This window comes from Neltuma alba, unplaced genomic scaffold (genome assembly GCF_004799145.2).
Source record: "Neltuma alba isolate B1F8T4 unplaced genomic scaffold, ASM479914v2 tig00012011_pilon, whole genome shotgun sequence".
NCBI classification, from domain to species: domain Eukaryota; kingdom Viridiplantae; phylum Streptophyta; class Magnoliopsida; order Fabales; family Fabaceae; genus Neltuma; species Neltuma alba.
In genome coordinates this window covers 117,921-140,483 of record NW_021636582.1, presented here as the reverse complement: position 1 = coordinate 140,483, position 22,563 = coordinate 117,921, and the positions used below count along the sequence as shown (strand labels likewise).

Sequence of the window (22,563 nt, the reverse complement as noted above, 5' to 3'; positions counted from 1 at the left end):
AAGTCATTGTAAGCGTCGCGGCATTTGATGGCCCAAACCAATGCCTAAACTTGCAAATGACGAGGAAGTTATATGAGGTTAAAAGAATATAATTGTATCCGGAATAAACGGATATATTGCTCCAGTTCTGCAGTGCCCTCAGTGGTGCCATCTTTCGCCAGTGCTGTAGTACCACATTGGCACCAAGCAACTCTCTTAAAGGGGGTGGTTTTGCAAGTTCCTCCTCTATGTGGATGTGGGCATGTATGAGTTCTCTGAGAGAGAGACTCGTAGATATGGGTATGCAGGGTTTCATAGTTGCGTCTAACAAAAGAGGGCACAATTGTCCGGGGCTTGTGTCTTCGGGCCTAAAGGTTATCATTTTCTTTATTGACCTTGACTAAAGGTTATAATTTGAAAACAAGCAATATGTGAAATAATTTAATGCTCGACAAAAGTTTTATTGCATTCCGTCTAATCTATTTTTTCTGTGACCAAAAGAAGAAATGATATCTTCCGAAAAAAAATGTCACATCTATTAACCTTAACAATCGTTGTTATTGGCGTTGCTAGGCTAAGCTTAAAGGTACACCACATCATTTTACAGGAAAACACATGCAGAATCTGAGATAAATGACCTGCGCTAGTTCCCTGTCCTCAATGGTGGCCAGAAAAGGATTCTCCACCACCAATAAGGAAAGCCGGCCAGCAAACTATGTTGCCAATGGAGGCAATAGTCCTTCTTTTGTAGCCATTTCAAATAAACAAACAGCCATTAAAACCTTGGAATCAGCAGTTGAGCGCCAAAGTTTCTCGTATGGTACAACCCGAACCTTTATCAGCTCCCCGTGTTCACGAAGGCCTGTTTCTTTACCCTGTAGCTGTGTGATAGTCTCCTTATTAACAGAGCCTCTGAACAGAAATAGACTGATTTCTTCGTCACAGCCTCCCTTCAATCATAAGAAAGAATTTAAATTTCGTTTAAGATTAGAGCAAAATAGTCATTTTAGTTTATTAAATATAAGGGAATTGTTGAGAGTTGTTGAGGAAGCTTAAGTAGGTGAAACGTTTAAGTAGTTTGCAGCAAGTTCTCATGCAGCCATATACTAAAAGACATCTCATCACTCAGACAACTCATGTAAAGTAGACACATCTAAAATTTCACTACTTGCTTTTCTCATCCATTTCCAGAGTTCAAGAGTATCGCAAACCACAATTCATTCTGTGACAAATTTCCCAACATATGTGCAAAGCCATTGGATCCCTGGCAGTGTTAAATCAGTCACATGAGCAGGTTATCAAATGACCTAAATTTTCTTCTAATTATGACATAAATGGTTGTATTCTTATAAAGTGCTACTCTACAACAGCAACAAACAAGTAGTCTTATCCCGCTAAAGCCACATGAATTGCACAATACCACCACTTCTATCTTGGGGATGTTATTTCATAAATTTATATATCAGCAACAGGCATCATGCTAATTTATTTGCTAGTGTTGGAGTACGCCAAAAAACAAAGACAAAAAAGGATGCACAGACAAGTAACCAATTAGGTCCTCAGGCTTCTAGAAAAGAATTTGAAATACCGGAGAAGGAATAACTCTGCATCCAGTAGATGGTTCCAGGAAGGCAGTGAGGTCAATCATGTCTTCTACATCCAAGTGTATGCCAGTCTCTTCTTCAACCTGTCAATGCACGGCATGATAACCCATGAACAACACTGTAGTGAGCTCAAAAGTTCAAACAAGGTTATCAAGGAGTAAAACTACTTGCAGATCACATCTTTAAAAACTGATCCCATACAAAATTATCATTTTTATCATTCAATGAAACATAACTCGCCTATTTATTCTAATCAATTACAATAAAAAGAGGAGTGAAACCAAAGGCCGTGATGCAAAGAAAGAGGGCCATAAGAAAAAACGCACAGCTAAGACTTTTCACCAGCCAAAAGAGGAAAGTGGGGGGGTGAATGAGAGAGAGAGGACCTCACGAACTGCAGTGCCAACAAAATCGCCCTTGTCATCATCCAACATTCCAGCAGGCAGTTCCAATAAGATCCTTCCAGTAGGGACCCTTACCTTATTTTTCAATGAGATTGAAATGAAGCTGTTAGGGCCCTGAAACTAAATTCTAGAACTCCCTGCTTGATTGGAAACAGAAAATAGGACTGCAAGGCAAGAGATGCAATGCAATTGAACTTGCGTTTTGTATGAATAAAAAAGTTCCACTGTAACAGTACCAACGTTCTAGACACTGATATCAGCCAAAAATCCAACTTTCCCTTGCACCTTTTTAATAACACAAAAGAAATCAACAGCACAGCAATATCAACAGACCTTGTATAGTATATTAGTGAACATTTTTATTTTTATTTTAGAATTTGGCTCAAATAGCCCAAGCTTCTTGCTTTTCTAATAGACTCCCCCAAAAAACTGAGACTGAGTTCCGCAAATAGGCAACCCAACTGCTCCCTGCCAATGTCTATCCTTCTAGCTGCACCCCAAGCTCGCCTATTTTCCCTCCACTCTTACTTCTTCGGTTAAAATTTTGTTATATTCTTTGTGAGTTGTGATAAATAGTTCCCTTTTGTGCCCTTTTTGCCACTCCCTTAGATCTCCTTCTGTGGGTTTCCGTGACGGAAGATTGGGACCCATCAGAAACATGAAAGATATAAATTTCAGATATTAATTGGTTCGAAACCAACAAGAAAAAAAAACTCCAAATTTGCAGCCATTACCTGCTCAGTAAGAACAGCATATGTCTCGCCTTCTGATTCCAAAAGTATCAACACTGCCACAGCTGGTCCCCGTGCAAATACGATACCTGGAACCTAATCACGGGTTACTATATAATCAAACAAAATGAAACAATGATTAGGTGCACAACGTGCAGGTCCACGAAACAAAAGATTAGTTGCCCAAAATGTAGGTCCACAAAACAGTAAACTTTGACTTCCCAATCCAATCGTCACAGCATACAACCAAAAGAAATGAATGAATTGTCTAAACCCCTCCCAAGTTTCTTTCTCAGAAGAAAAGGGGAAAGAGTAAAGTAACCAATAAAGCTATCGAAAGAGATAAGAATAGGAACAACAAATCCAAGAAGATCCATAGTTCACTACTATTGTGAAAACAGATGAATACTGAAGGCAGTAGATTTAGATTGAAGAATTTCAGTACAGAAAATTGGATACCTTTTGGCCAGTTTCTTTGTCAACAATGTCAGCTTTGAATTTGAGAAACCCAATTCTCTTTCCAAACATATCCACCCCCTGCTAACATGCACACGGCACACCCAAAGAAAACAAAATCAACAGACTTCTGATGATCAGGATTAGGAGAAATTACTACCACCATATAACTATATCCTCTGCTTTAAAACGAAATCCCTACAGAGACCATGAAGATATATTTTCCTTACTGTCACTCTCTAGTCCTTAGCAATTACATTAAAAATGCATGGCATGCTATTGTTTGTTTCCATGTGCAGTCTCAGTAATTAGTTCAGAAGAAACTTAAGACAAGACCTATATTGACAATCTTTTTTGTCATTGCTTTGTCAAAGGAATCACTTGCCCACTTCCCTGCATTGATCAAACATTAATAACTTGAGATCTATGAAGCATAGCACATCAGACTGTGATGTTTTAGCTTCTAGGAGACCGGTACAAGGAAAGCATGTCTCGCCACCCTATGCCATGAAACGAACAGGGGTCTATGTTCATCAGAATATTTATTTAATTATGTCTCAATGTTGCGCCTAAAGTTGTTTATTAGATTTTGTTCTAGCAAAATTTTGTGCAAGTCTCAATCAATACCTCATAATAGTCAAGAAGTTTACACAGCATGAAAAGAACAAAAAACCGAGAAGAGTAAATATACGTGAATTATCAGTGTAGCAGATCGCGAAGAACCAGCATGAAGGTAACCTGAATGAGAACTTGTCTTAGAACCACGTTACCAAAGGCTAAGACCCCATTCTCAGTTTGCAGATTATGTAACCACTGCTTGAATAAAGAGGAATCAATAGCACTCCTGCACAAGAAACGTCAGAGGAAAATTATGCTATGTTCGTCATAGTAGTTACTAGTTAGACATATCGACTGATTCTCAAATGGCTCAGTTTAGGCTCACGCCCCTAACGACTTTAGTTTAAAACAACGCTTCACACGTCTGAATTTGATATCGATGCTGGAAATTAACACTTGGACCATCTTCAGCTAGCTTTGACATCAAATAAAAACAAGAGAACATTAAATCAAGAACCGTTTGCAAAAGTTCAAATTCCGAATAGAGCTGATAGAAACTAAAAGGAGATTACATCCGTGGTCCTAAATTTTGCACCAAAAATTAATGATATTAGCCAAAGAAAGTTTGCCGGTGTAGAATTTGCAACATTAGCCCTTGCCTTGGTTTAACCACCGGGGGTAAGTAGTTTTTTTTTTTTTTTTTTTTCCCGGGTCAATTTTCATTTGCAATTATTTTAATTGAAGCAATAAATGCACAAAACTACTTGAGATTCGAAACTCTCTGGTTTCTTATTTAATGTGACCAAGAAACAAAATTAAAAGGATGATCTGCAGAAACTAAAAAGACGAAGGCGGTTTGAAGCAGAGATACCAGAACTCGGAAGGGGAGATTCCAGGAGCCGCGACAATCTTGACGGGCTCAGCTACTTGCTTCGGCAATGTGATTGAGTGAATCAACGGCGATGACTCGGCAGACATTTTGCAGCACAGTCTCGTCCTCCTACAATTGGGCGCGCTCAGTGCCGCGAACCTTTTGCAAAATATCGTGCCCAGGCGGTGAGCCATGGGGGCTTCGACATTAACCGGAAGATGCATATATTCTTTTCCTAGCTTTACACGTGTGAATCGCTCGTTCCGTTATCCCAGAGAGCACAGGGCCGCATCCGAAGGGGCATTAGAAAACGGTGTCTCTGCTACATTTTCTTTTACAGTATCTTCGCTGCTTCCCAAAAACGGTGTCGCCCCTTGGTGAAGCGAACAAATCTAGACCGTTGTTCACAGGAAGCAATCATGGCCGTCGTTGCTTTTACCCGTTGTCTTTCCTCTTCCAGGCCTCTATTTGTGTGACTTTAACATAGGCTTGCAATGTAGAAGAAAACACAAAACCTTGAACTGCATCTCGTGGAGAGAAGCTGAAGCTAATGCTGTCCTTTCCACGCTCGTGTTCAGTTATTATTTATTTTTTGGCTTTGGTCTCCTACTTGCTATTTACTCATCTTCCACTTTGCTAACTAAAACCAAGAAAAAAGAGGAATTGTTAATTTATTATTATTATTGTCATATTCCCCTCTGATTAAAACAATAAAACAGCAAAGTTCCTTCCTCCTCTACAATCAAATAAAACCATACAAGACAATTTAAAGTCACTTCCCTCTCCTACTTTTTCATTAAAATTCTTTCGTCCCTCCCTTGTTAATGCAAATAGACCATAAAACTTTTGGCGAGTCTAAAAGGGTAGAGTGAAATTTCAAATTTATGTAGGGGTTATTAGAAATAAATTTGCTACAATAGGAGCCATCCGAAATTTTCCCGATAAAAAATGTTCCATGCAGGTAAATTTGGGTCCGTGGCCAATTAAATATAGGTTCGCCAGTGAGATCATATCGATTAGGATCACACAAACCAAAAAAAAAAAAAATCAATTATGGACATTAATAAAATTAGATCCACTCTTCGTGTAAAGACAAGTTTGGGATTTGTGATTCCAAGTAAGATCAGTTCATGATCACGGGATTCCTTTTTTTTTTTTTGGCCAGATATGAAAGCCTGTTTCACAAAGCTATGTCAATTATTTGGTGCTATATATGGTTGTTGATCTTTTTTCGGTCTGCTGTCACTTGATGCCTTCAAGTTCACTATTAATGAGCTTGGGGTGGTCTCATCATGATCACTGAAAATTATTCACATAGTAAATGATAAGGTGATCCATTCAAGGCACCATATATTTTTTTAAAAAGAACAGATACTGTGAATTATAATAGCCTGAATAAAGTCGCACTAGTTGGAGCTGAAGATTTTTCTTAATTTCCTGTGTAAAATGGTCAAGGTCTTCTTGTGTCTTCACGCACGGGCCGGATCATTGAAGGCCGAAAGTTAAAACTTTTGACTTTGGCTTTCTTCCCGCCAGCGTATCAAATACTTGTCTCCATGAGTGGTAAAAGAACACGCACGCAAATGTCTACGTGTACGCGTGTGTTAGTTGTATACTTCTGGCCTTCAAAATTTAAGCAGTGCTTTTTTTGAATTAAAGGTATTATATTCATTAAGTATCAAAATTAATTTAGTTTATACATTTAAGAGGAGGATTAAATAAATGGGATGATAGGACCTAGAGCTGATGAAGTAACTTGATTCCTTGCCATGTGTAGTGGATTATTTTATTAACTCGTGTTGCATTGATGAAAATGATCTGGATTTGGATCCGCTTGAGAAGGCGCTAGTTAACCATTAAGCGATGAGCCGCATATGAATAGTTTATTGCTGGTAAAAGGACACATCACCCGACGCGGGTTTGGATTCATATGATATTTTATCGTAGAGTATTTAAAATAAAAATAAATAAATAACATTTCAATTATTGAGCTTTGAAGTCGATCATTATTCTAGGCCTCCAATCCCTTGGGCACAGCGCTAATCTATAGAATGCATGGGAGCAATGATTTGGGGTATGCTATTATCGCACAGAAATGGATCTCATGAGTTGTATTCTCATGTCTGTCATCTGCTTCATCTTCATCCAAGCGCTTTGTTCGTTACATGGAACAAGCAGCAGAGGAAACCACCGCCTCCCTCCCGGACCTCCTCCTTTTCCTGTCATCGGAAACTTGCTTGCTCTTGGGAACAAGCCTCACAAGTGTTTGGCCGAGCTTGCCAAAACTTACGGCCCCATCATGAGTTTACAGCTCGGCCAAATCACCACCGTAGTCGTCTCTTCCGCCGATATGGCCAAAGGGATCCTCCTGACCCATGACCAGTTCTTGTCAAATCGAACCGTTCCCGACGCCATGAGAGCCGTCAACCACCACGAATATAGCTTGCCCTTCCTTCCCGTTTCCCCTCGCTGGCGATCCTTGAGGAAGTTATGCAACAGTCAGTTATTTGGCAGCAAGATTCTTGACGCTAGCCAAGATCTCAGGCGTCACAAGGTGCAACAGCTCCTCCAAGAGGTCGAACAAAGCAGTGTGACTGGTGAAGCAGTGGACATCGGAAAAGCGGCTTTCAAAACTACCATCAATTTGTTGTCCAATACAATATTCTCTGTGGATCTGGTTCGATCTGTAGGTTCAGCCGGGGAGTTCAGAGAGACGGTGGCCAATATCATGAAAGAGGTTGGAACGCCCAACGTGGCCGACTATTTTCCTATACTCAAGAAGCTCGATCCACTAGGTGTCAGAAGACGCACCGCTATTCATTTTAGCAAGATCTTAGACGTCTTCCACCACTTGGTTAGCCAACGGAAGAAGCTCATAGAAAACACAGGTTCACCCATCAGCAACGACATATTAGATGTTCTCCTTTCCGAAGAGAACAGAGAACAGATGGAAGGAGAGAGAATCCAACGTTTATCACTGGTACCAGAAAATCCTCTGCTGATAATTAATCTGGTTTTGCTATTGCAGTATATATCTCAACTATGGTTATATATGTAGGACCTATTTGCGGCCGGGAGTGATACGACGACATCTACGCTAGAATGGGGAATGGCTGAGCTACTCCATAACCCAAAGGCAATGTCAAAAGCAAAAGCAGAGCTGGAAGAAACCATAGGGAAAGGAAAACCAGTGGAAGAATCAGACATAGCGAGACTGCCTTACTTGCAGGCAGTACTGAAAGAGACGTTCCGGTTGCACCCAGCGGTTCCATTTTTACTGCCTAGGAAATCTGAGATGGACGTTGAGGTGGGGGGCTATATAATCCCAAAGGATGCACAAGTTCTGGTAAATGTTTGGGCTATCGGAAGAGATGCGAGCATATGGAAGAATCCGGAAGGGTTCTTACCAGAGAGGTTTTTGCGTTCAGAAATCGACGTCAAAGGCCGGAATTTTGAGCTGATTCCGTTTGGTGCTGGACGGCGGTTGTGTCCAGGATACCCTTTAGGGATTAGAATGTTGATGCTCATGTTGGGATCTCTTGTGAACTGCTTTGATTGGAAGCTGGAGGGTGGAATGAAAGCAGAGGACATGGACATGGATGATAAATTTGGACTTACACTAGAGAAGGCTCAGCCAGTGCTTGCAGTTCCGCACAGAGTCGGCTACCACTGTATCTAGTAAAAATCCAAATATGGGTAGCCATGCAGCCTCCGATCACGCGGTAGGTATATGAAGGTCAAATAATTGGGTATGGGGTATTTTCTGGGAGATCTCTTGCCGGAGATCCGATTCACAAGGCATTTTAAAATGTACTTTTTTTTTGCCCAGCATTTTTAAATGTACTTGAGATGGTGATGTTGGGACAGTGGGACCTGACCTACGAATGAAGCCATGTCCAAAATTCCAAACGAGAGAATGAGAACCAGCGAAACTGTACTTCCACGGTGAGATGGGTTAAAATACAAATTTGGTTTGAAAATATTTTACTCAGGAATATCAGGCATTTGGAAGTGTTTTTTTAGTACAAATTTGCTCTAAAAATTCAAAATTATTGCAATGTTGTCCTATATTATTAAAAAACTTTATATTCGTTGTTAACATTTTTAACAGCATGGATGATATTGTTATAATTTTAAATTTTCAACATAAATTAGCTCCTAAAAAACTTTCGGATAACAGTGCACCCAGCGCTTCCAAATAAAAATTTTCAAAATAAATTTGCACCCTAGCCCATAATGAAATCAGTTAGTGAAATGTTGTACTGTTTTTCTTTTTTTAATTTGAATGTCAATTTTCTTGTCAAGTGGCTAGTGTATGAGTATTTCATACGATTTTTCGGCCCTGGTACTTTTATTTTAGTTTATGCTTAACATAACTAGAATAACCTCTTGCATTAAAAAGGGGGTTTAGATTTTTTTTTTTCCCCAATGACAAATGTACGGGTAAAGTTTTTTTAAAAAGGCACAAAGCCCCACGTGTATTGTGTAACCGGTAAAGTAGTATTCGTTACGACTTGCAAAAGTCCAACTTTCAATATCAAATAAATAATAAATTAATTAGATAGCTTCGAACAATTTTTTTTGCCAATTATCATGGTCGAGTTTTAGTTTATTTATACAAAATAATATGAATTCAACTTACTCTTCGATAAATGCGTGTGTGTGTGTGTTTTCTTTTTTGCCTGCGTTCAGTAAATTTGTTTTTATTCATGACCTCATTAGCTTTTTTTTTTTTTTTTTCAATGTAATAAGGCCATTTTATTTGCTAAAACCCCGCTCGAGTTAAGACGAAAATGTATCATGCACGCCACCCTTAATTAATACGAACCAGAAATCTAATGCGGCTGTAATCTTGTGAACCTATCGTGCACGTCAACCTTAATAAATACGAACCAGAAATCTTCACCAAACCAGGAAATCGGGCTGCTTCTTCCTTGGTCTCTTCATTTAATAATAAATCAAACTTGATGAGTCTAATCGTACTGAGTTGAGATCTACTCAGTTCAATCGTCGCGAGAGCCTACTCCTAAAGCTTCAAGCTTTAATAAGATGGATTTCTACCCTGTGTTTATATAGATTAGCCTCTCACTTTTCTCCTTTCATGATTCTACTTGGAGCTTCTTCTTCTTTTTTCTTTTTTTTTTTTAATTCTGTTAAATTATAAAATATTGTATATTTATCATCTTACTTTGGAAAAATTAATAAGAGGAATAAAAAGACTAGATCTTTGTTGTTTTGCCCTTTCGGGATTGGGATATGAAGGCCATAACCGAAAAAAAGAGAGGGACCAACATGGCTGCACCGACTGTTTTCGGAGCACCGACAGCCATGGCAATGTTTGCATGCTGTAGTTGTCCAAGGGACCGATGCAAAGGACGTCAAATTTCGGCGAGCAGATGCTGAAAATGCAGAATAAAATGGAAGAGATCAAAGGACTGTGGTTTCTTCATAGTTCATACCCTCCTCCAAACCCTAACTTCAGGGTGAGATTTTAACTCTGTTTAACCCAAAAAAGAAAAGAAAAAAGGTTTACAATGCCATGTCATCCCCCTTATCATTTGCCAACTAAGTTTTTCTGTCACACTCTACCTTAGTCAGAAATTTAATGATTAATTTTAAAGATCTATTAATATTAAATGAGATTGCTCCATTTTATAAAACTTTATCCGTAAAATTATTGTACCATAAATAATTTTAGGGACACTAAGTGTATATAAAAAAAATACCTAAGAATGTTAGATGCGTCTTGACCTTTTTTTTTTTTAATATCTTCATTCTTTACCTGTCATGCTTGAAATTTAAATGATTTTGTTCTTAGGTAATATATAAATTCCAGCAGATTAACTTAAATGCTTCTTATGAAAGTTTATTTAGGGAAACAGTTGACATCTGAAAAAGTTTATGGCCAGAGAGGACAAAAATAAGAGGTTTATTTATCCAGGGTTTATTAAGCTCATTTAATATATAAATTATATTATATATGTTCTATCGCTCGAGAACATGAATAAACTTGAGATCAAAATCTCAAAGGTGAAAAATAAAGATCACAATAACTATAGGTGGATCTAACGCATTGTGTAAAAATTGAGGAGTGAGTCAAGCTTATGAGAAAGACAAATTAAGAATTTTAATATTTTATAAATATGATACTACCTTCGTCCTAATTACAAGACATCATTTGTAGACTACAAATAAAGTCTTATAATTAGGAACAAAGGTAGTATTTATCTCCACTTCCAACTCTTGACCGACGTTGGTCATACAGTTTGGAATCTCTCATCTTCCCTTCTTATTCTCTTTCCTCCTCTTCTTTTTCTAATATTGGATTAATATATTTTAACAGTTTATATTTTAAATTTTTTATAAATTATTTATTAAAAAATTTTAAAAATGTTTAGTGCATTTACAAAGCATTAGAATTAAACTTTAATATAGTTTGTAATTTATTATTTATTCATTTTTATAATTTAATGGTTGAATAATCATTTTGATCTTGATGGAATTTGTTTCAATTTCATTTATTTGTTTTATTTTTCAGCCCTTTTTATTTTGGTCATGCGGCCATCGTCATTTTATACTAAGAAAAGGTGGCACCATCTATGCCCCCAATCATTTGAGATCAATTTTATAATGATTTTTAGAGTATACTTCCAGTTATTTTAATTTTATATAAAGTTTTATTTTGATCTCTTAATTTTAAAAAATATATTTATACCCATTTAATCATAAAATCTTTAACAAGGAATATGATATTAAAATATTGATGAAATATTCTCAAATATTAATATATTAAGTTTAATTTTTAAAATAATTATGATTATTACAAAAATCATTATTTAAGAATAATAATTTTAAGATAAAAAAGACTAAAAATATATATTTTAAAGTTAGAAGACAAAACTGAAATCTTATATGAACTTAAAATTTATCACATATATATATACACACACTTTTCCTAGCTTTTAAAGTCAATATTGACTTTAAAATGTTCATAAATTTTGGTAATACTTTTAATTTTATTGCTCGCTCACATCCAAATTAAATGCATCTACTCCAAGAGGTCTTGCTCGAGCCCTTGAAAACACTTCAATGATCTTTTCTCCTTCGCCAAGGAGCAGTCATTTATGATACCAATTTTGGTCAGGAAGAGTTAATGAGAGAAACTCAATCTCAAAACACGAGTATCCGTTTTTAGATCAGAATAAAAATCAACAAAACATGCCTTACTAGCCAAGAGATAAAGCCTAAATTTGGTATACGTCCATTTCATCATTGGGACATTTTGTCTAAGATATTTTGAGATTTTGGGCCACGTCTTTAATGCATATATTATTAATTATTCAGTCTCGCTAAATGAGTGGCAGTTGGGGAATGCTATCCTTTCTCACGAGTCACGAGCTGCGCGTAGCCAGAGTCTCTCAGAGAAATGGATTTCCTGAGTTATATGCTTTTGCTCATCTTCGTCATCTGCATCTTCGTTCAATTTCTGCGTTTGCCGAATGGAAGAAGCAACAGAAGAAACCGCAAGCTTCCTCCAGGTCCTACTCCTTTTCCCATAATCGGAAACCTCCTTGAATTAGGGCACAAGCCCCACAAGAGTTTGGCCAAGCTAGCCAATATTTACGGCCCAATCATGAGCTTACAGCTCGGCCGGGTCACCACCATAGTCGTTACTTCCGTCGACATGGCCAAGGGGGTACTTCTAACCCATGACCGGTTCTTGTCAAATCGAACCGTTCCTGACGCCGTGACAGCTCTCAACCACCATGAATATAGTTTGTCCTTTCTTCCCGTGTCCCCCCGTTGGCGAGCGTTAAGGAAGCTATGCAACAATCAGTTATTCGGCAACAAGGCTCTAGATGCGAGCCAAGATCTCAGGCGTAGCAAGGTGCAACAACTCATCAAGCAGGTCCATCAAAGCAGTGAGGTCGGTGAGGCCGTGGACATCGGAAAAGCGGCTTTCAAAACCTCAATCAACTTGTTGTCTAATAGTGTATTCTCCGTAGATTTGGTTGAGTCTGTAGATAAAACTGGGGAGTTCAAGGAGACAGTGGTCAATATCTTGAAAGAGATTGGAAGACCCAACGTAGCCGATTATTTTCCGATACTCAAGAAGATTGACCCACTGGGGGTCAGAAGTCGCACCACCATTCACGTCCGCAAGATGCTCGACGTCTTCCACCTCTTGGTTACTCAACGCTTGAAGCTCCGAGAAACAACAGGTTCACTCGCCAACAATGACATATTGGACGCCCTGCTTTCTGAAGAGAACAGGCAGGAGATGGATGGAGAGATGATCCAACGCTTATCACTGGTACTATCTACACGCACACAAAGAAAATAATTAGTATGTTGACAATTAATATGGTTTCGTTATGGCAGATCGCAGTAATAACCACATATGTTTATGTAGGACTTATTTGTGGCTGGGAGTGATACAACATCATCTACGCTGGAATGGGGAATGGCTGAGCTGCTCCGGAACCCAGAGGCAATGTCGAAAGCAAAAGCAGAGCTGGAGGAAACCATCGGGAAAGGAAAACCAGTGGAGGAGTCAGACGAAGCGAGACTGCCTTACTTGCAAGCAGTAGTGAAAGAGACGTTACGATTGCATCCTGCGGCTCCATTTTTACTGCCCAGGAAAGCAGAGATGGATGTGGAACTGGGGGGATACACAATCCCAAAGGGTGCACAAGTTCTGGTAAATGTTTGGGCCATAGGAAGAGATCAGAGCATATGGAAAAATCCAGAAGAGTTTTCGCCGGAGAGGTTTTTGGGCTCAGATATCGACGTCAAAGGCCGGGATTTTGAGCTGATTCCGTTTGGTGCTGGCCGGAGGGTTTGTCCGGGCTACCCTCTGGCTCTGAGAATGGTGTTCCTGGTGTTGGGTTCTCTGATAAATTGTTTTGACTGGAAGATGGAAGGTGGGACAAAGCCGGAGGACATGGACATGGATGATAAATTTGGAATTACCTTGGAGAAGGCTCAGCCGGTGCTCGTGGTTCCGTATAGAGCCAACAAGCGCCGTCACTGATCGAAAAGACATCCGGATTGGCCTGCCATATTGGGAGATAGATATATGGATGTGTTATTGGCCACAAAAAAAGGAAGTGTTTATAAACCATCTTTGGAGATATATTCTAAGGGAACCAATGAATATGTCGTTCGGGAATGGATTGGATAATGCAGTACAATTTTACAGCGCGAGCGGATGGCACCAACCAGTCAAAGATCGATGGAGAGAGTTCGTGTAGTGAAACCATATGGTTGAATGTTATCTTTTTCGGGTTTACATATCTTTTTCAACTCAAGTATCTTATTGCAGGTACGTTCTCGCAACCTTCGTCTGACTTTTGATCCGTTCATATTTTTGGATTTCTTACTTTATCTTTAAATTGACTTAATCCAAATGAATTATTTTTAAATCTATTCTAATGTAATATCTATACATACTAAATATATGTAAAAAAATGACTTAAGTCGAATATTATTTACAATATCACACATCTGTTTTGGCGTACTTTTCAGGAATAGACTCTTCATGTCAATCCTTCAGAAAAGTTGGGGAGCAAGGTGTATTAACTTTTTGCTATCAATGTTGGAAGCCATGAGAAGGGAACAAAGCTGAATCTCTCCACTTTCTTTGATCTCATTATTATCTTCACCGTTAGATCAACTTTAATAATATTATTTAAATATTAATTACCAAAAAATGTATATAAGTAAATTGAAATTATTAAAATTTGATGTAAATAGTTCACATCTTTATATTTCTATTAAAATATTTTATATAAGATATTAAATCTCAACTATTTAAAGTTGATTTAATAGTGAGGATGAAAAAGAGAAGGGAAGTAGAGGATATGAAAACTGGATCTTTCTCATGAGAAGCAGAAAACAATAAAAAATTTTTGCCAACTAATCTCTCCTTTTTAAAAATAATGGAAGGTGTATACTCTCTTTATTGTTTTTGTTCTGTGAATGTACTCTTTTCATTCTTATTATAGAACAAAGTTTTAAATTTTTATTTGGCACTAAATATGATATAGAGATGAGACATTTAATTTTCCTCAAGATTACCCCCTTAGTTACATCAAATTGTTGGCATTTTTTTTATTCCCAGAGACACCTTATGGTAATCATTAATTTCAGTGAATGGCAACATTATTAAGCCATGCATGCTTTTACAAGTTTACTCCTGGCTCTATTTATGAGGAAGAGTAAATTTTTTAATCTTATTTATAAGTTATTTTATTAAATTTTTAACATAAATATATTATTTTCACTCTTCATTTTTTATGATATATTTTTACTCTTCGTTTATTATTGCCACTATTCTCATTATTATTTTCACTTACAAAGAAGTTTTGATCCTTTTTATTTGTTATTGGTGTCCTTTTCAGTATTTCATTTTTAAGTTAAAGTAAAGGTGAAGAGAGAAGAAACGAGTGAGAGAAAGATATTAGTATTTAATAAGGGTGAAAGTTACATATTTCATCTATTTGATACTTTCATTGGTATGCAAAAAACTTCTACAAGTAATAAATAATAAGGACTAGAATGGTATGTAGATTGTTACTTTGATTATATATATATATATATATATATATATATTAAATAATGATAAAATTTGAAAGTTTTTATTTAAGATGAAATTAATGATGTTTAATATTATTCTTAATTCTTATAAAACATGTTATAAGTCACTTATAATTAGGGGTTAAAATAACCTTTAGGTTTTGTTTGGATGGAAGGTTTTTGGGGAGAGGGGAGAGGAGAAAAAATTGTGTTTAGTTCAGAAAAATGGAGGGAAAGGGAGGGAAATTTTTTTATCTTTAATGCTTCCCTTCCCTCCCCTTTAAATTTGGGATTTTTTTAAGAGGAGAGAAATATTATCTCTCATCCTGACTAAATTACTCATATTAGTTTTTGAATAGGGAAAATCCCAAAAAAGGTCCTTGGAATATGAGAAATGCCAGATTGGGTCCTTAAATTTCAAAAATGACAGAATGGGTCATTGACCCAATCTGTCATTTGTGAAATTCAGGCGAATTGACAATTTTACCCTCATTTATTCATTCACTACAATGATTCAAGGAATCACTATAAGGGTTTAGGTGTTACCTAGATTCGTATAGCGAATAACTATTCACTTTTTCATAATCAGGTGTCTTGTTATTAACTACAACTAATGCTGTAATCACTAGAACAATGTAAGCATTACCTAGATTTGTGTAAAGAATAACTACTCATTTTTTCATAGTCAGGTATCTTATTATTGTCAAGTACTTTATTATTAACTACAACGAATCTTGTAATCACTAGAACAGTATAAGCGTTACCTAGATTTATTTAGAGAATAACTACTCACTTTTGCTCAAGGGCAAAAATGTCAATTCGCTTGAATTTCACAAATGACAAATTGGGTCAATGACCCATTCTGTCATTTTCGAAATTTAAGGGCCCAATCTGGGATTTGGTATATTCCAAGGGCTTTTTCTGGGATTTTCCCTTTTGAATATTTCAAGTTTCTTCTTTTTAGTAAAAATTTTTTTCACTCTTTGCTTTTTTTTTTTTCAGCCCTTACTATTCTTCTATGGATTTTTTTTTACTCCTCAAAGATTCTTTTTTTTTTTTGTGCATATTTTCTTTCTTTGATATTATCATTTTCCATGCTCTTTACCATTAATCTTTCCCATCTTGTCCCCTTGCCTGATCCCCCACCTCATTCATCTTATCATTATTATTAGTATTTTTTATTCATTTATTCTGTATAAAACTATTTTTGATTGGTTTGTATGAGTTGAAGTCGTTGAAATCTATTAAAATGATATTATCAATCACCAAATTTGTTGATATGTGTGTCCATATATACCTATTTTAGTTCAATTTTATTTTTTACACAAAACTCTGTGTATTATCGATTTAAGCATGTGAGGTTGAGCACATTATATAATTAAGGATGGAATAGTTTAAAACTTGTAGGATAAATTTATTTACAATTTATATAATATGCTAAAGATTATAATATCTTTTTTTTGATTGACACGTATTTTGATATATGATTATTTATAATCTATTTGTTATGTCTTAAGATATCTGGTTTTTTTATATTCACAAATTAGAAAATAATAATTATGATATAAATATCATAATAAAATAATAAAGAAGTTTAAATAAAAAGATAAGGATATATTTGTTAACTTAAAATTAGCTCCCATCCCTTTCGTTCCTAAACCAGATAAGAAATCTCCCATATACTCTCTTCCCCTCCAACCAAACAAAACTCATAACCTTTCCTCTCTTCCTGTCCCCTCCCCTCAATTCATCTTCCCTCCCCTTCCCTCCATTGAACCAAACAAAGCCTTAGTCCATCAAACTTATCCTTATTTTAGTTTTAGTCTCTCGATCAAGTTTCAAATCATATGTTTTAGTCTTTCAAGAGGCAAAATAATTCAAAAATGTTTTAAATGGAAAAAAAATTTAAGGAATTAAAATCGATGATTTGAAACTTAAAGAATCAAAATCAAAATGAAAATAAACTTTGAGCAGCAACGTTTATAGTAACTATAATTAATTAGGACCAAAAAGAATATAAAAATTAGTTCTCCTTTTGAAAAAAAACTTAAAGCTTTATGTTATAAATAGAATTGGTGTGTAAGCCTTTTTGCTCTCTTGTAAACACCTTTCCCGCTCGAATATGACAACGAGACTTTGCTTTTGACCTTCTTTTAAAAATTTGTTTTTTCAATACTTAACCTCCGGTCAATGAGAAAGCCATGAATGCATAATAAATGAATTATGGAAAGGTGTGCAAATGCCAATTTAATGCCTTAATTTCACAACCGAAAGGAAAATTAATGGGGAGACACACGTCAATTAGAAAGCTACTGCAACCATAGATAAAAGGAGACCCTTACTCCCCCGAGTTCAGGGGCCCCTGTGTCTGTAAAAGAAGATGGATTTAGTGTATGTCATCTTAATCCTACTGCTAGTAGTACTTTCCTTCACCATGGCTCAAGCCCTTCGTCCTGAGAGAAACAATAAGAGAGCCAAGTGCAGGCTTCCGCCAGGTCCTACTCCTTTGCCGATCATCGGAAACATCCTCCAACTGGGCAAACAGCCACACAAGTCCTTGTCCAAACTTGCAGAGATTCATGGCCCTATCATGAGCTTGAAACTCGGCCAGATGACCACCATTATCGTTTCTTCCGTAGAAATGGCCAAACAAGTCTTGCAGACCCGCGATCACCTCTTGTCCAACCGTAGTGTTCCGCATGCCATGACGGGTCAAAATCACCATGAGTTCAGTTTGCCTTTCATGGCCACTACGCCTCGTTGGCGATTCCTGAGGAAAATATGTAATAATCTGTTGTTCTCCGGTAAGATTCTTGATACCACTCAGAAACGTAGGCGCGAGAAAATGCAGGAGTTTCTCGCTCGTATTTATCAGAGCAGCCTAACCGGTGAAGCAATGGAGATCGGAAGATCTGCTTTCATGACTATAGTAAATATGTTGTCAAACTCTATTTGTTCTCTGGATTTGGTTCACTTCAATACAGTGAACGAGTTCAAAGAGTTAGAGTCGGACGTCATGGAAGATGTTGGAAGACCAAACTTGGCAGATTATTTTCCTGTTTTGAAGTTGGCGGACCCACTGGGCATCAAAAGACGTGTGGATGTTCACTTTGGGAAGATGTTGAAGATAACTCATGGCCTGGTTAAACATAGGTTACAGATGAGACAAGAAACAACTTATGGCGCCGACAGAGACATGTTGGATGGCCTCCTCCGCATTTCTGAGGAAAACAGCCGCCAACTAAACGATACCATGATCGAACGTTTGTTAATGGTATGTCACCCTTTAGCTAGAATCGAAGTAACTTGCATATCATTATGCTTGTTGATTGTTATTGTTATTGTTATTGTTCATTAGAATATGAGACATATTTTCCACTAGTAAATTCGGTTCTGGGCGCAGGATCTCTTTCTCGCAGGGTCAGATACAACTACATCTACATTGGAATGGGCAATGACGGAGTTAGTGAGAAACCCAGAAGCTATGTCAAAAGCAAAAGCAGAGCTAGGGAATACAGTAGGCAAAGGAAACCTGGTAGAGGAAAGTGACATGGATAGACTCCCATACTTACAATCAGTACTGAAGGAGAGCTTTCGCTTACACCCTGTAGTTCCATTTCTACTGCCTCGGAGAGCAGACGTAGACGTAGAAATATGTGGGTATGTTATCCCAAAGGGGGCACAAGTTTTGGTGAATATTTGGGCTATTGGGAGGGATCCGAGCATATGGGACGAACCGAATGTATTCAGGGCTGAGAGATTTCTGGGATCGGAAATTGACGTCAAAGGTCGACACTTTGAGCTGATACCATTTGGTGCAGGGCGTCGAATATGTCCTGGGTTGGCCTTGGCGATGAAGATGCTGGTTCTTATCTTGGGCTCGCTTATTAACTCGTTTGACTGGAAGCTTGAAGATGGCATGGTCCCTGAGGATATGGATATGGAAGATAAATTTGGCATAGCCATGGAAAAGGCTCAACCCCTGCGAGCCGTTCCTGTTAGCTTAAGGAATTAGCACAGCATCGCATCTCTGTGTTGTGCCTCTGAAACGTGTTGACTTCCCTGAGAGATTGGAACAGTAGTGATGGATTGTAAATAATAAATAAATGGCGTTCTTGGAATCAAATGTTGGTTAGGTTCATGGAGAGTGTGCATAAGAGCATGAAACAATGGTGACAATAATGTAGGTATTTCATCAATCTAAGGGTTTAAAAAACAAAGATGAGGGAAAAGGATGAAGAGGCAAGGGAAGAGGTTCCGAAGTGATATATACATATATATATATATATATATATATGAATTTATCTATTACTATCTCTATTATAGATTAACAGGATCAAATTAAAAAAAAAAAACAATTGGGTTGTTGAGGAAAATCTATTCTATTACATGAAAATCGATATACACATATTCATGATGTTTTTAGCCAAAAATATTTATCATGTCCATTATATTCGTTTAATAATTACTTGACGGGAACAATTTCCATGTTATTACTTATTACGTTCTTATTTCATTTTTTTTTAGGTTGCCTAAAGTATCCTCCTACCCGAACGATGAGAAACCCCTCCAAACAGTGTTTATTCCATACATGTCATCCTAAGAATTAAATCCAGGATATAATATTTAAGGTGTCTAAGTCTTTTTTATTTGAACCAACACTTGTTGGTTATTTCATTCTTTCTTCATTCTATTGTGCGTTGTAACTGCTTAAGGGGCCTTCTTCGGAAAATGATGGATTGCATTTAAATTAAAATTTGGGCCTTGTGTTTGATGGCCATGATCAATTGGGCCCAGGTGAGATCAACAGAACAGGGCCTGACTAGCTGGCTGACAGCTGACTGTTGGTGACTAAACATGAATAAGATCCAAAGAAACGCATCTAACAGCTATGATTGTAATACGAAACCGAACGCGAGACGAATGAGTCCATCCAAACCCGGGGAGGAAAATATACTAGCTCCGGTCTTTAATATAAAATTCTATTTGATTTTTATTTTGGTTATAAATATAAGATTTCAATCTATTTTGTTTCTTATGTTTATACATTTTTTTCAAGATAATCCTTCTAATAATTATAGGTCTAACCAATACAGTTGATTAGTAAATATATTTTAAGAAAGATAACACATATTTATTACAAATAACTAACTTAACTTCTTTCTTTAATCTTTTCAAATTAATCAACTGGGTCTTATAATTAAGATCGGAGGTGTGTTACATAATATGTCCCTCCGATTTCCTTTCCTGTGTTTACAAGAAAACTCACGCTGACGGGGGAGCAACGCTTGTTCATTATATATTCTCTTTTAGATCTCATACCGTAGATCTGGGGACCTCATTGTAAGAGAAAGACAATGCAGCTAACAAGAAAGACTGACAAAGTCAAAGGTGGTGGACTGTGTCTGGGTGTGAGAACAATAATGAAAAAAATATGACAGACGCTGGGGTAAATTGAAGTTTGTACAACAAGCGGGGGTCGTCTGGTCAACATGGTAATGTGCAACAAAAGTGTAATACTGCTACTAATGCCCCGTTAGGAGCAATACACAATTAAGATTTGCTCATTGGAGCACACCGACACGAAGCTCTTTCCGCACCTTGGAGCCTCTCCCTTTGACGATGGTCCCATTCTGTGTGTTCTTTTTAAAATTATTTGATTTTGTTTAATTCGCTCATCTACGCAAATTCCAAAGCCTCACCCTTGGATCGCATCCGCCTTCTTTATTCCTCCTTCCTTTATTTGTATATTATTTATTTCTCTCCTTCTCCACCACTCCTCTCTCAGCTCTCTGCGTTTCAGATCTGACCATCCCCACCCTTCTCTCTCTCCGCCCTGATTCTCGTGCTTGTGATTTTCAGGGAGAGAAAGTCGGGGTTGTTTGGTTTCTCTTATCGTCCATTGGCGATGGTGGAGGCACAGACATGGACTACGAGGAGAATGAGCAATCCCAGGTTGCTGGACACGGCGGCGACTGACAAAGTCCTCGACATTCCAGCCACCCCGCCTGGAGATGTTCGGAACAACGCTTACAGCTTCGGATCCCGCCTCTCCCCCAGTCTATGCACTGCCCTCATCATTGCTTCTTGGTACCTCTCTAACATCGGTGTTCTCCTTCTCAACAAGTACCTGCTCAGCTTCTATGGCTATCGTTACCCCATCTTCCTCACAATGCTTCACATGCTATCTTGCGCCGCTTACAGCTATCTTGCCATTAATTTCCTTGAACTCGTTCCTCTCCAACAAATCCACTCCAAGAAACAATTTCTCAAGATCTTTGCTTTGAGCGCCATTTTTTGCTTCTCTGTTGTCTGTGGCAATACGTCGTTGAGGTACCTTCCGGTTTCTTTTAACCAAGCAATTGGTGCCACTACTCCTTTCTTTACTGCAATATTCGCCTTCCTGATTACTTGCAAGAAAGAATCTGGTGGGGTTTACTTGGCCCTCTTGCCCGTAGTTTTTGGGATTGTTTTGGCCAGTAATAGCGAACCTTTGTTTCATTTATTTGGGTTCTTAGTGTGTGTTGGTTCCACTGCTGGGCGTGCCCTGAAATCTGTGGTTCAGGGCATTTTGTTGACCTCTGAGGCAGAGAAACTTCACTCCATGAATTTGCTTTTGTACATGGCTCCATTGGCAGCCCTGATATTGCTTCCCTTCACTCTTTACATTGAAGGAAATGTGGCGGCCGTTACGCTTGAAAAGGCTAGAAGTGATCCGTTCATCGTGTTCTTGTTGGTTGGGAATGCAACTGTGGCTTATCTGGTGAATCTGACGAATTTTCTGGTGACAAAACACACCAGTGCGTTGACGCTGCAAGTTCTGGGAAATGCCAAGGCAGCTGTGGCGGCTGTTGTTTCCGTTTTGATATTCAGGAATCCTGTCACAGTAATGGGAATGACGGGATTCGCCATTACCATCATGGGTGTGGTGCTTTACAGTGAGGCAAAGAAGAGATCCAAAGCTACCACTCATTGACAATAATTCTCAACATTCTTTTGTTTATTTGCATAAACACGGTGAGCTTATTTCTTCTTTTTTATTGCACAAGTTACCTTTGTTTTAATTCGATTTCTGTGAAAGATAGGGGGAATTGGATCAAATTACGGCAATTGGACTGTATAGGAGGGAAGGAGAGAGGCATAGAATGATGCTCTTATTCTCTATATTTGTCGCGGTTTAATGTTCTTGGTAAAGGTGGTGAAGAGAACCCAAATTCTGTCTCTCTTCGCCTTTGTAACGTTGTACTATGCTTGTTATCCATTGGCAACACACACATAAAGGATTCAAAGACAAAAAAACTTAAATGTATGAGGGAGGAAAATTTCCCTTCACTTCATTTTGTCTATCTTTGATTCTATTTTTGTCCTTTGGTTATTCTACA

The 22,563-nt window shown here is 37.7% G+C and overlaps 4 protein-coding genes across 8 annotated transcripts; 3 read left to right on the top strand and 1 right to left on the bottom strand.

Moving 5' to 3' along the window:
• Positions 1-468: 468 nt before the first annotated feature.
• On the bottom strand, positions 469-4,928 carry LOC114721134 (nudix hydrolase 14, chloroplastic). Of its 2 annotated transcripts, none has more exons than XM_028906954.1 (7): positions 4,604-4,910; positions 3,913-4,018; positions 3,178-3,255; positions 2,722-2,814; positions 1,970-2,062; positions 1,568-1,666; positions 469-929 (listed from the first exon to the last, which is right to left on the bottom strand). In XM_028906954.1, the coding sequence occupies exons 1-7, from the start codon at positions 4,825-4,827 to the stop codon at positions 693-695; spliced, it is 930 nt and encodes a 309-aa protein (XP_028762787.1). In that variant the 5' UTR covers positions 4,828-4,910; the 3' UTR covers positions 469-692. The 2 variants fall into 2 exon arrangements, with proteins under 2 accessions (XP_028762787.1, XP_028762788.1); XM_028906955.1 differs by lacking the exon at positions 469-929 and adding an exon at positions 936-1,243 and having other exon boundaries at positions 4,604-4,928.
• Positions 4,929-6,478: 1,550 nt separating this feature from the next.
• LOC114721130 (geraniol 8-hydroxylase) lies at positions 6,479-14,308 on the top strand. 4 transcript variants are annotated; one of them, XM_028906951.1, is made up of 4 exons: positions 6,479-7,355; positions 7,383-7,583; positions 7,662-8,086; positions 13,442-13,916. In XM_028906951.1, the coding sequence occupies exons 1-4, from the start codon at positions 6,699-6,701 to the stop codon at positions 13,635-13,637; spliced, it is 1,479 nt and encodes a 492-aa protein (XP_028762784.1). In that variant the 5' UTR covers positions 6,479-6,698; the 3' UTR covers positions 13,638-13,916. The 4 variants fall into 4 exon arrangements, 3 of the variants coding, with proteins under 3 accessions (XP_028762784.1, XP_028762783.1, XP_028762782.1); XM_028906950.1 differs by having other exon boundaries at positions 6,479-7,583; XR_003738029.1 differs by lacking the exons at positions 6,479-7,355; positions 7,383-7,583; positions 7,662-8,086 and adding exons at positions 11,808-12,917; positions 14,132-14,308 and having other exon boundaries at positions 13,017-13,869.
• Positions 14,309-17,615: 3,307 nt separating this feature from the next.
• On the top strand, positions 17,616-19,196 carry LOC114721100 (geraniol 8-hydroxylase-like). Its single transcript, XM_028906913.1, has 2 exons — positions 17,616-18,455; positions 18,585-19,196. The coding sequence occupies exons 1-2, from the start codon at positions 17,616-17,618 to the stop codon at positions 19,194-19,196; spliced, it is 1,452 nt and encodes a 483-aa protein (XP_028762746.1).
• A 1,681-nt stretch (positions 19,197-20,877) lies between these two features.
• Positions 20,878-22,563, top strand: LOC114721131 (probable sugar phosphate/phosphate translocator At1g12500). Its single transcript, XM_028906952.1, has one exon. It carries the CDS (start codon positions 21,090-21,092, stop codon positions 22,155-22,157), a length of 1,068 nt encoding a protein of 355 aa, XP_028762785.1. The 5' UTR covers positions 20,878-21,089; the 3' UTR covers positions 22,158-22,563.